The sequence below is a fragment of the Miniopterus schreibersii genome (assembly GCF_964146895.1).
Source record: "Miniopterus schreibersii genome assembly, chromosome: 14".
Lineage (NCBI taxonomy): Eukaryota > Metazoa > Chordata > Mammalia > Chiroptera > Miniopteridae > Miniopterus > Miniopterus schreibersii.
In genome coordinates this window covers 20,692,518-20,705,542 of record NC_138114.1, presented here as the reverse complement: position 1 = coordinate 20,705,542, position 13,025 = coordinate 20,692,518, and the positions used below count along the sequence as shown (strand labels likewise).

At 39.8% G+C, this 13,025-nt stretch overlaps 2 protein-coding genes across 33 annotated transcripts in view; one reads left to right on the top strand and one right to left on the bottom strand.

The window, feature by feature from the left end:
* Window positions 1–4,349, bottom strand: part of PBLD (phenazine biosynthesis like protein domain containing) — a 38,935-nt gene extending 34,586 nt beyond the window's left edge. For 2 of the 14 annotated variants that reach the window (XM_081157757.1, XM_081157756.1), the window contains exon 1: window positions 3,272–3,392. The gene's annotated coding sequence lies outside the window, so the exon portion shown is untranslated. Of the gene's footprint in view, window positions 1–2,790; window positions 3,130–3,271; window positions 3,438–4,213 lie in introns of those variants that run through there. The other 12 variants (XM_081157755.1, XM_081157751.1, XM_081157749.1 and 9 more) reach the window with 12 other exon arrangements.
* The window catches only part of HNRNPH3 (heterogeneous nuclear ribonucleoprotein H3), a 79,976-nt gene that overhangs the window by 65,672 nt on the left and 1,279 nt on the right, over window positions 1–13,025 (top strand). The window contains exons 1-9 of one of the 19 annotated variants that reach the window (XM_081157736.1): window positions 3,434–3,674; window positions 8,493–8,626; window positions 9,164–9,302; window positions 9,808–9,992; window positions 10,434–10,520; window positions 10,821–10,936; window positions 11,943–12,078; window positions 12,689–12,784; window positions 12,865–12,957. In XM_081157736.1, the coding sequence (XP_081013862.1) occupies window positions 8,515–8,626; window positions 9,164–9,302; window positions 9,808–9,992; window positions 10,434–10,520; window positions 10,821–10,936; window positions 11,943–12,078; window positions 12,689–12,784; window positions 12,865–12,957 (964 nt within the window). In that variant the 5' untranslated portion in view covers window positions 3,434–3,674; window positions 8,493–8,514. Of the gene's footprint in view, window positions 1–3,433; window positions 3,694–4,242; window positions 4,539–8,492; window positions 8,627–9,163; window positions 9,303–9,807; window positions 9,993–10,433; window positions 10,521–10,820; window positions 10,937–11,942; window positions 12,079–12,688; window positions 12,785–12,864; window positions 12,958–13,025 lie in introns of those variants that run through there. The other 18 variants (XM_081157740.1, XM_081157739.1, XM_081157725.1 and 15 more) reach the window with 18 other exon arrangements.

Here is a 13,025-nt window from a genome sequence, read left to right as displayed (position 1 = left end):
TGTGGGTGGAAGGGCAGGAAACTGTGTTACTCTATTTATCTGTGCTGCTTTTTAAGTTATTAATGTGCTTATGACTCATTAAAAACAGTACAATAATTTGATTTCAAGTCTTTACGTAGCCATTATTTGTAGCTGTTTTCCCTGTTCACATTAGTCCACTGGAACAGAAAGAATGTTCAATAATTTTAATTATTTTCAAAAATTAGAGAGTGTGTTAGGTGGTTTCTTTTAAATTTCCATTTGCTTATTTAGAGTATAATTATTAAAATTGGATGAGACCTTTGTGTTTCCCTAGTCCCAGATGAACATTTATATGACTTAAAGAAACAAAAAGGCATTAAGAATGTTAACTGTGTAATTAAGCCTTGTCCTGAGAAATAATTTTGAATCATGACAAGGAAGATCAGTTCTTTCTAAAGATGGTACATATATATGATATAAATCCAAGAACAAACACTTCATAAAACATTAGTAAGACAAATTTAGTGTTCAAAAGGCATTAACTAACTTAATTAGACACACTCCTAGAAATTTAGTTATAAGTTTTGTTATGTTTAGCTTATATGCTTTTCATATAGGCAAAAAGATTATGATAATCCAATTTTTATGTTAATTTAGAATGTCATTGGGGGTATGTGAACAACTATCGTAACTAATTTTTAGTTAATATGCCTTCCCTCCCGCAGAAGTGCAATCTCTAGATTTCTGTATCTTTCTCTTTCTCTCAGGCTCTGCATGGAATTTTCCTCTCCTCGCCTCTTGATGGTATAATACATGATCATGCGTTCATTGTCCTGTTTTTCCCTAGTTGATGTGGGTACTTCTATTTCCTTCTCCTTTTTCATCTTTTCTCTCATTATGGCCTCTAACAAGATCCTCTCCAGGGTCCCTCTGATCTCTATGCTAATAGGAAAGCACTGAAATGACTGAAAGAAGACAAAGGGGGGGGGGAAATCCCCAAAGCAGCTGGGAGCCCTTATTTCTAACCATCTCTATGGAAACAATTCCACAGAGATCCATCTGGAAACAATTCTGTAGGGATCATTGGAGCAGTGGTGAGCCTGTCTCACCAAGCCTTACTTACAGGATTCAATTTACAAATGGGAATAGTTGATAAATTATATTTTTTTTAGAAAAATAGTACAATAGGAAGTCAAATAAAAATTAGGTTTAACCTTATATAGTGTACTTTTTTAAACACTCAAAACTTCCTACTTGCTATAATGACAAAAAAGCAAAAGGAATACATGTACTAACTTCAAGTTCTTCTTAAGCATTCACACTGGCAAACAGCAGAGTGCACAATACAAAGAAATTATGGCCAAAGAAAACATCAAGGTGTGGTGATAAGAAATCATTACAATGCTTTTAGGATTTCGGCCCATAACCACACAAAGTACAGTATGTGAAAAGAATGCCAAACTCAATCAGGCAGTAAGTAGACTGTTCGAATTCAGGCACTGGATAAAAGGGATTACAGAATTCCATCTACCAAATCAGGTGGAAAGACTGAAAGGATAAAAAGTGGGGATGTGACTTGAAACAAGGAAAGAACTCCATCTAAAGTGTGAGATCTTGGAGTCTTTACTAAAACAGTAGTTATTTTAAAAAGAAGACAGTGGGAGTGCTCACAGTGTCTGTGAAACCGGAACATCAAATTTCAGTCCTGTTCAAAAGTCTCCAGCCAATAAAGTGTTAACTGCAGGTCTCCTGATATGGTAACTCCAGTGTTTTTTAGGGAAAGTAACTTCAATTTGCCTAAAATGATGTTTAAGACCCTGGCCCTGGGAGTAAAACCATCTAGGTTTCAGATCCTAGCTTCTGCCACTAAGGGTGTGACCTTGGGCAATTGTTTTCACTTCTCTAGAACTGTAAATTGGGGATACTAATAATTACTATCTTTCACAGTTGTAAAGAGTCAGTGAATTGAGCACCCAGCTCAAGCAAGTCCTCAGTAAATGTGAGCTATTGTTATTACATTATCCTGGTTTTGTTGTTCTGTCTCTTGTGATGACGGCACTGTACCTTCCGCCTTTCTCAGGAGGGTATTTTGAGGGAGTGGGCTCAAGAAAGGCACTACAGCACTAAGGCTTAGCCAATTCTTACTGTCGCTCAATTGTCTTTTTTTCCAAACTGTAAGAGAAAGTTTATTTAGAAAGTCACAGAGGTAGAAGAAATGAGCGGTAGAAGAAATGGGCTTCAGGAAACAAGTTATAGAGGCAAAAGAAGCCGCCCTTGGAGCTTTGGGGAGAGAAGGGTCAGGGTAAGGTGCATTGGGGGGCAAGAAGAGGGGAATGGGAAAGGCGCAGGGCGAGCTCCGAAGAGGGAAAGTGTGCTGTTCCACACTTGTCTTGAGCAGGGTTGAGGATGAATTAAAGCCATGAAATGGAAGTTTCCATTATCTGAAGGTAACTGGCTTCCTGTGTCCACCCTACACACTTCAGATCTCATGGGGGGAAAACTATTCAAGTTTCTTCACTGCTAACACTCCTTGCACCCCCTATCCCACCCTCCACAGGCTTCCCAATGTCCGCAACAAAGTACAAAGTCTGATTGGATATTGAAGATCGACAAGCAAGTTTCACCCACATTCCCAACCTACAAGAACAACCGTGTGCTCACACTCATGTCCTCCTCGCCCTCTCACTTCATGTCCGTTCCTACGTTTGGGCCTTAACTTGCATTGATCTCTTTACCCGGACTGCCCTCCATCCTTCCCAGAAATTCAGAAAGCCATTAGATGTCACTGGGAACCTTCGTGGTGTGAGAGCATAGCCAAAACGGACTTACTAGGTATCCCTTGTACGCACAATTTTCAAGGATGCAAAGGTCGATATAGAAAGCAACCCGAAGTCGGCAGTTAGCGCTGATCGGTCACTCAGGTTATAAAGTGAGAGAGATGGAAGGCAAAAGGAATGCAGAGGCCAGATGAGATTTGTAGGGAAACGTGGCAGGGAGGAAATCAAGACGAGGCCCGCGTGGGGCAGCGGCGCCAGAGGAAGGCGTCGTCCCAGGCCCAGGGCCAAAATTAGGGCTGGTGGACACTTCTGAATCCCCCCAGCGTTGAAAAACTATTTTATTGCATAACGCAAACATGGTGGACAAGGAAAACCCGCCCCTATGTTTGGCGGCAGAACCACGTGGCGCCTTTTCCACGCAGGTGACGCTAGGGTAAGGGCGGGGCCCTCATGCAATTTGTTCTTGGAGGGCCAGAGTACGGGAGACCTTCTCCAAACCAAGGCACACGGGGAGGACCACTACTACCACTTACCCTCAAAAGAGGCCAGAAAGGCGGGCTCTGAGAATGGGATGGTAGTACGGTAGGCTAGCAGGGCAGAACTCCCTGCCTCCTTCTCTATAGCTTACTCTAACGGAGGCGCCTACCGGCGCGCACGCGTACTACCTGTCGCCTGCGCCAAAGCGGGACCAGCTCTCTCGTCTCGCGAGAATGAGGCCGGCCGTTCTCCGTTGCTCTCGCTCCACCCACCCCCTCCTCGCTCGCTCTCTCCCATCCCCCCAAGCCAGTCGCTCTGCTGCGCAGCTCCCTTAGCGGTAGCCTCCACCGGAGACGGTTAGGAGGACCGTTGTGGAAGAGCGCTGCTCGAGGCGAGCGACTGCTTCCTCTCGGCAGGACCCCGCGAGCACCGGCGTCGGCGCTGCTGTTGCTCGACAGGGTATCTGAAGTAAAAGGGGGTAGGTTGGGCTGGTGGTTCTGTGAGCGGAGTCGGGAGAAGGACGAAAGAGACTGGGAGGGGGTTGGGGGGGAAGTGTGGAGGTCGCCGCTCGGAAGCGGCCAGGTTGCCCCTCACGGGCGATCTCCCACTTCAAGGGGGGCGGCATGTCGCGGGGAGGTCCTGCTAAGGTGGAATTCAGTGAATGAAGCCGAGGCCCGGAGTGGGGGTCATCCAGCATTTCCCCTTTTCCTGCTGGTTTGGCCTCCGCCATCTTGGGTACGGTGGCTGGTCCAGCTCGGCTTCCCGCCCTTCCTCCCTACTTTTTGCCCCTCAGCTTCTGAAAACTGATTTAGAAGGCCGGAGGGTGGTCAGAGCGCCCTGGAGGGGATGAGGGTGGGGAACGAAGCGAGCGGGGAGAGGCTGGGCCGTTGGGTGGGGGGAGGATCTGGGCTGGCGGGCGCGCTCCCGATGGAAATGGCGCTGGATGGGCCTGGCCTCCCACCGCGGCCTCCCTTCCTCCGCAGTCTCGGCTGGGCTACCTGGGCTGGCGGGACTGCGAGTGTCTTCTGACGCAGATTCTCAAGATGAGAGAGGCTGAAGCTGGGGGAGGAAAGCCAATGGCGACGATGGCGCTCAACTCCCAAATCCAGGACAAAGGAGGCAAAGGGCCTCCTTTGTAATTCCGCCGCCCGGTGGCTAAGGTTTTTAAGCCAGGCTTGGCTGCCGGGCGGGGAGGCGGGGGGAAGGGGCGTACTCTCCCTAGCTCTCTGGTCTCTAGGGCAGCTAGATAAACGAAAAGTCTCCGGGGAGGAATAAAGGACGCTTAGCCGGCCCTTATATTCCAGATTTGGAACTTCGAAAAGAGTACGTACTCATTTTCCAAAGGGTTTTTGTGGTTTTTTTTTAAGCTTATCTTAAACGTATTTAAAGATTTTGTGGGTAATTGGTTTGTAAACAGAAAAGTGGGTGACTTGCCAAATAGGAATGTGAAATGGGCGTGTTTCAAATAGGTCGTCTGGGCCCAATGAACATTGTGATACGGCTTATTGAACTTTGGGGCGGGGGTGGGGTGGTTTAGTAATAGTTTTATGTAGTTTGGCACACACTGGATTAGAATTTAAGTAGGCATTTTACATTTGGGAAAACGTTAAAACAGTGATGGTAAAAATTGTGTGTGTGTGTGTAGGAATTGAGTTACTGTGCGAAGATTTGGGGGTGGGCATTAGGCTGTAAAAGTAAAATACTTCAAAATACAGTTGGTGGTTATTTTCTTTTGGTAGCTAAGCATGTTTTTTATTCAGTGTAGAGCCATTGTAAAATTTCGAACAAGAACATAGGTGTACTAAACAAAGACAAACCTGAAAGCCCAGTCCATATGGTTGTGGCGGTGTTTGGTCCTTAGAACTCAGAACTGTGTCGGTAATTTTCATTGAAGATGGTAGGAAAGGGACAGGCAAGGCCCGAGAATAAGTTTCCAATAATTCATATGAATCTTTGCAAGAAGTCTATTATCTACTTTTCCAGCTTTAAAAGACAGGCCAGAGTTTACCTATAAAGTATTATATGATATAACAGCTTTCCTAATTGGATTGCCCTAGAAATCTTTTTTTCTGCCCTCATCTGCATCATAATACGGAAGTCCACGTTATTTTTTATATTTTTAATAACCGTGTGAGTGTGTGTCCTTGTTTTAGTAAACACGTGGATGAATGTAGTAATAAATTCATTCATAATCCTTTTTCGTGAACTTACCTCATTTAGGTATTAGTATCCTGTCGTCTTTTTTTTTCCTCCTTAATTGAATGAGCACTTTGAAAGGGGGAATGATTAAAAATTTCCATTTTAGTTAAGCATATCACCAGTCTTTTACCAAAATTTGAAGTTCATTATATTTTTAGGACAAGTGGACTATCATTTAGAAAGTTATTTATTGATGCATCAAACCCTTTATATATTATATACTTAAGATAGTATAATCTCTGTGATAAAGGAATTTTACATTTCATATGGCCTGTTAGATGCTTTTTCTAACAAACTAAACTCTCATACAAAACTGACTAAAGCTGTTCTAATATTTCAACTGCTGGTATTTTTTATTGGTGCTAACACTTCGAAGTCTTAAAACAGAATTGTGATTAGCCATGATGCTGTTGCAAAGAAAGGGTGAGGCGGATTATCCTGAATAATTAATAAAAAGTAGGTAGTTTCTGAGAGAGCTTTATTAAGGTACTAAAGCAGATTGTATGCCTTTAGAGTTCGTCTTGGTTTGGTTTTGCAAGTAGAATTCTAGACTCAAATTTGGGGTTTTGAAGAAATAATAGAACGTGCTTTCTTTTCTGTTGTGTACTCTGAACATGTGGGATGGAGAATCACCCTATTAAAAGTTTCTTCTGAATCTGGTTAACCTTTCCCCAATTTAAAATTATGTTAAGTATGGTTTTTGTGGGGGTTTTTTAATTCTCACCCGAGGATGTTTTTACTGATTTTTAGAGAGAGCAGAAGGGAGGGAGAGAGAAACTTCTATGTGAGAGAAACATGGAATGGTTGCCTCATGTATACACCCCCACCAAGGATCGAACCCGCAACCTTTTAGTGTGCAGGACAATGCTCCAACCATTTGAGCCACCCGACCAGGGCTAGTGTTGTTTTTTATAGACAGAGTACTTATTTGTTCTTATATAGGCTCTCATGGGTGTAGGCTGATGTGAAAATCAAAACTAGTTTGCTTGCTGGTTCTTGTAGTAAAGATAATCCATTTCCAACTTTTAAGTTCTTAAATTTTTCATGAGGTAGTAATGTATGGTGTTAGAACAGTCCTGTTTCCTTTTAAGACTCAGAATACTTTTCTGTCCTTTGAAGTTCAGTTATTTCGTTTGTGGTACATTTCATTAGTTCTACAGGGCCCTTAAAATCCAGTAACAGTGGCCACCGTTGTCATGCCACAGGCCAAGCACTGAATGATTCTTAAAATGGCCCGGTGAAGTATAGGTACCACTGCTGTGTTTTTATAGTTGGGCACAGTATTTGCTTAAATTAAGTAGCTAGTGAGTGACAGACTAGGGATTCAAACCCAGTTTCTTTTGTTTGAAAAGTTCATACCAGTTATTGGTGTGCATAAGGATTAGTTGTAACGTCAGATAAATGCATATTCTCACCTTTTGGTATCTCTGTCTAGAGTGGCACCTAGGATTCTTGGTTTAAAAAATAACAGAGCAGCCTGGCCTGTGTGGGTCTGTTGGTTGGGCGTCCTCCAGTGCACCAAATGGTTGCGGTTCTGTTCCTGGTCAGGGCACGTGCCTGGTCACGCGCTCGATCCCCAGTAGGGAGGTGTGCAGGAGTTTAGCCAATAGATGTTTCTCTACCCCTCCTCTCTTCTCTCTAAAAATCAATAAAAATATTAAAAAGACAACGACAAAAAAGAGAACAGGGACAGAGGTGATTTGATTTATAAACACATTTGGGAAATTCTACATTAGCTTATTTTAAATGGAAGAATTCTAGGAAAGAGGAATTTTACTCTTCGCAGATGCTGCCCCTAACAGTTGCACTGATAATTCAATCGTGAAATTAGATATTAGTGAATACTGTTGGTATGAAATAATTCTTGAGCATAAAGGAATCAAGTGAACAAATTGTTTTGTTTACAGGGGAGGAGGTGGTGAGGGAAAGTTTTGAAATAATCAGGTGAGTAGGATTCCTACAGCTGCATAATGAAATTTGTAAGCTCTGGTAAGTTTCTGCAGCTGAAGGACTTCTGCATTAGCCTCTTTAAAGTGTTCTGGAATCTTAAAAGGAAGGATGGGTGTCTTGGGAAGGGAACTGGGTGGGTAGATTCTTTTTGGAGGGGAAAAAGGGCTTCTCACTGTACCCTTTTTAATACTTTTTTGATGTGAATATATTGTCTTTTTTTTTTTTTTAATTTGTGTCTAAAAGAAAAGCAGTGAGTAAACTGGTTTTTAATATACTATCTCCAATAACTTCCAAAACAGGTGGCTTCAAAAAACACTGATACTGTTGTTGGAAGGCATTCACTTTAAGTGGCCTTTTTGCCTCTATTTTATTGTATATTTTTATTATTGTTCAAAATATTACAGATGTCCCTTTTTCTCCCCATTGACCCCTTCCACCCCACACTCTCCTTTTACCTCTATTTTAAAATTAAACCTAATTTAGTTACTTTTAAAATTTACTCTTGGGGAGTGTTTGAATCAGAATTAATTACAATAGAGATAAGAATTCCCCCCTTCAAAAACAATTTGATATGTTCAGAACTATAGTGCATCTAATAAATTTATACTTTTGTGATGCCATTTTTTCCAAAATCAAAGATATACTCGTACTTTTGACTTGGGCTCTTAATGTGAGTGGATGGTTGTGCTTGTGCAACTTTTGAGTGGTCAAGTTTGAAAGAATTTGCAGAACTATTCAAGTGAATAATAAAACATGGAAAATATGAATGAAAATTCGAGAGATGAGGAAAAGGTAGAGTTGGTACTAAATGGCAGGGTTAAGAAATAGGGAGAGTTCGAAGACTTAGAGTTGAATTAGGTAAGCTTTCTTAAAATTAGGCAATATATAATATTTGATCCTTAGAAATTCAGTACTTTTTGGTAGGAGGCGTCAGGTTTCACTGCCTTTTCCCAGTCTTTTTTTGCCTACCCCAAAACAGGTGTACCACTGTATTGTAGCATTGTCGCCAGAGTCGCTGAGATGTATGTTACATTTCCTATTACACACCACTGAGAGGTGTTTCTTCGGTACCTCTGACAAGAGTATATTTTGATTGACTGCTTTATGTGCTTGTTTATTTTTTTATAGCATTTAATCAAACGGTATTGAGATGGATTGGGTTATGAAACATAATGGTCCAAATGACGCTAGTGATGGGACAGTACGACTTCGTGGACTGCCATTTGGTTGCAGCAAAGAGGAAATAGTTCAGTTCTTTCAAGGTACCTCTAGTATTAGTCAAAGTTTAGTATTGTGATTTTATTATATTAAACTCAATTTTTAATGTGCAAAACCCATTTGTTTTGAGGACTTTTGATTTGAGTACATCTTGGTTAATGCATAAAGTTATAAAATTTGCTCCAGTTAATATTCAATACAGAATGTGTAGGATATGTAAAACCTGACTAATGTGCAATAAACGTAATTGAGAGTAATTATATGTGATGAACCATGAATTAGCATATGGAGCATAGTTAAGTTTGATTTGAGCTTTTTTTTTTTTCTTTTTCTTTTTTTTTTTTTTTTTCCATGTAATATAGGTGGGCTGTTAGAGTGTGTAATTTATAAAGACACTGGTAGCAAAAAGAATTATGTAATCCAGTATTTGAAAAAATCTTCCATTTGTATTATGGGGTGATGGGGAACTAAGCATTTTGTTTTGTTTTGTTTAGACTTGTTTTAAATATTTGATTCAGATGGGAATGTTTCAGCCTTTAACACTGTTCCCCTTGATGGGGTTATTTGTCCTTGGGTTAAAGGGTTGGAAATCGTGCCAAATGGGATAACATTGACGATGGACTACCAGGGGAGAAGCACAGGGGAGGCCTTCGTGCAGTTTGCTTCAAAGGAGATAGCAGAAAATGCTCTGGGGAAACACAAGGAAAGAATAGGGCACAGGTGGGGATGGAGAGTTTGGGATGGTGTTAAATTTTTATTTTTGGGGGTTGTGGGTCACTATTGCTTAAGTGGGGGGGTACCAGTAACATTTTTCTGGGGTAGTTTAAAACAATTGATAATTATCTAAATTTAACTTGGAAACTACAGATTTGGGTGGGGAATTAATGCTAATAGTTTGCTTAAATTAAAATTAGATTGTTTCCATTTCTCTGTAGGATGTTGATACATGCTTTTTTATAATCAACTATTTTCTCTAAACACCTATCTTGTGCTTAAGGAAACAAGCTAAAATTATATTTATATTTCAAATGACTAATTTGTCTATGTAAAACTTAAATATTATTTATTTAAGTTTGTAGGTGTAAAAATGTTTTTATGGTGTATTTAGGCAATTTAAATTGGGTTTTGTATCTAGATACAGAAAAACTTACTGCATTTTGCCCAGTATCTTATTTACTCTAATACATTTAAGCTGAAACCAGTACCTTAAACCATTTTTAAATAGGTATATTGAGATCTTCAGAAGTAGCAGGAGTGAAATCAAAGGATTTTATGATCCACCAAGAAGATTGCTGGGCCAGCGACCAGGACCATATGATAGACCAATAGGAGGAAGAGGGGGTTATTATGGAGCTGGGCGTGGAAGTATGTATGACAGAATGCGGCGAGGAGGTGATGGATATGATGGTGGTATGTGTATCTAATGAACAAAGGTTCTGTTGTCATTTTCTTAATGTTTCTGACACTTTGTCAAGAAATACAGAAATGGCAGTAATTTCAGTACCTACTAGGTTTTAAAACCTGTTCATGAAAATATGGATTCCCATGGCCAGCTGTGGGGCTTGATTGATGCACATATTGGCACCTAGATAACATATACAGAAATTAAAATGAAGATATTGGCATGTTTGGACATTTTCTGTTTGGCATCAGGGTGAAATTAATTTAGATGTCTAAATGTATCCTTTTGAGATTTTTAATTTCTACCAAGTGTTAACTGCTTTTTTCACATGTTGGGAGTTGCAAACTTGTAATAATACTTTAACCAAACTGCTTACCACAGAGTATGTTTTTGTAAACCATAAAATTTATATCTTTAAAGTATATTCATGTATTTCTCAAATTACACAGGTTATGGAGGTTTTGATGACTATGGTGGCTATAATAATTATGGCTATGGAAATGATGGCTTTGATGACAGAATGAGAGATGGAAGAGGTAAACTAAATATTAAAGACATATTCTTAGGTGAATTTTGGTACTTGCTTTACAACTACTTGGTAGTAATGTAGTTGACTTACATAGTAAAGTCAACTCAGGCATACTGTAGTGTATTTCCTACATAGGGCTTTATACGTATATATACATACTGGTAAATGCTCCATTTGCTGTTTAGAACAACTATAAGTGTTAAGATCTCTTGGGGTTGGCAAAATGATTGAAATAGGGGAAGAAATAGTTTATTGAAACGCTTTCCTTACATATGTATCAGTTTATGATCTGGAAATGCTTCTTTAGGTATGGGAGGACATGGCTATGGTGGAGCTGGTGATGCAAGTTCAGGTTTTCATGGTGGTCATTTTGTACATATGAGAGGATTGCCGTTTCGTGCAACTGAAAATGACATTGCTAATGTGAGTAATTTTAGTAATTAGTTTTATATTAATCTCGGTATCTAAATTTTAAAGCATTCTTAATATTCTCATTTTCGTTGTTTTGCTATCAGGATCCCTTTAATGTGACTAGATATATCTTTATGTTCAGTAGTTGATTAATATTTTTGTGTCTAAACATTTTGTGCTGACCTACATAGGATTCAAGCAAGTTAATGCTACAGTCATGAAGTCCAGTTAAGAATTTAGTGAAAGACTGTCAGCATAGTGGTGATGACTGGGAGATTGTTTCCCTCGTGTGAAGTTTTGAAAGAATAAATATGCTATTAACAAGTGAAAAGTTTAAGTAGTTAGGTTAGGTTTTCTTGGCTATGTGACAAGCTGAAAATAATGGAAATAGATGCTGCTATTGATTTGAAACTGGTTGGTTTCATATTGTTTAGAGAATCAGCAAACTTCAGTCCATGAAGCCATCCATTCACATCCATTTACTTATTGAGTTGTTGGCTCACAGTGGCCTACAAAGCCAAGAGTATCTACTGTCTAGATCTTAAAGAAAATTTTTGCTCTAGCTCTTACTGGGAACCAATTGGCCTGAGTTCCAGGTACCTTTTAGAATCGGTTAAACCTGGTTAATTTGTGATTAGAACTGAGTGATATATTTTGGGAGCTATCCAGTTCCATCATTCGGAATCACTGAGCACCCAATTTCAAATACCTTTCTTGGGAGTGGGGGTGAGGTACTTATTCTCCCTGTCAGGAGTAGGGTTTGAGACTTTTTCATCTGTTTTGGGTAACTGTTCTCTACATTAGAAATATTTTTCTTTTCAAATTTAATATCACCTAGCTTATTTTAGAAGATAGTTTCTATGTTTTCCTAGTGTAGTCTTATGTTCTTAGAATCTCTGGTGTTGATGTAACTGTTAGCCTTGCAGCGGGGCGGTAGAAGGGTTTAACAGACGAGGAAAAACCAAGGTGTGTGGTAGTTTCAATAATATAGAAAAGTAGCAAGGTTTTTTTTCTTTAGTTCTTCTCACCACTAAATCCAATACGAGTGCATATTGATATTGGAGCTGATGGCAGAGCAACAGGAGAAGCAGATGTAGAGTTTGTGACACATGAAGATGCAGTAGCTGCCATGTCTAAAGATAAGAATAACATGCGTAAGTAGTATTCTTGGCATGCTATCTTGTTTCCTACCTGTGAACTTGTTTCTTATAAGTTCAGACTTTTATAGCTTTCTAGGGGGCTTTTATTGAAGCATTAATTCGGACTCTTAAATACTTGACATAATTAGAGCTTAAGTTATTAAAGGGAGAAATATGTTTCATGCACTTGTCTGAGTTCCCATGCCTTTTGCAAATTAATACCACTTCCTAAACTATACATTGATCAACTTGCACAAGTGATTCCCAAATCTGGCTATACATCAGTCACTTGGTGCTTAATAAAAAGTTTTCCTGGACATTACTCTTAAGATTCTAATTCAGTTCTGTGATTGGGCCTAAAATATATTTTTGAGAAAGTATACCAGCTGGTTCTGAAATATGTATCGGTCCTTCTTATAGATAAGCAAACTTGTTCAAGGTTATACGGTTTGAACAAAGACTAGATTTTATCCCTGCCCAGCATTCGTTTTATCACTCCCCTCAAAATCTGTAAGGGTACACTTAGGTTTAACATTAGTTAAACTAGTTATTATTCATAAACATTAGTTATACTTTGATAAATTTGATCCGTCGTTTCTTTCCTGTTACTCTTCATTTCCTAAAGAACATCGGTACATTGAACTCTTCTTGAATTCCACTCCTGGAGGCGGCTCAGGAATGGGAGGTTCTGGAATGGGAGGCTACGGCAGAGATGGAATGGGTATGTAAAGTTTTTTTAAGTAAATGGAGTTGAGTTAGACACTTAGCAATCAACCTCAAACTTTTTTTTTTTTTTTAAAGATAATCAGGGTGGTTATGGATCTGTTGGAAGAATGGGAATGGGGAACAATTACAGTGGAGGATATGGGACCCCTGATGGCCTGGGTGGTTATGGTAAGTGTCTTTGGTTGCTCTGGTTCAGTTTGTTATTCCCCATATATAGTGCAGACTATCTTCTACAT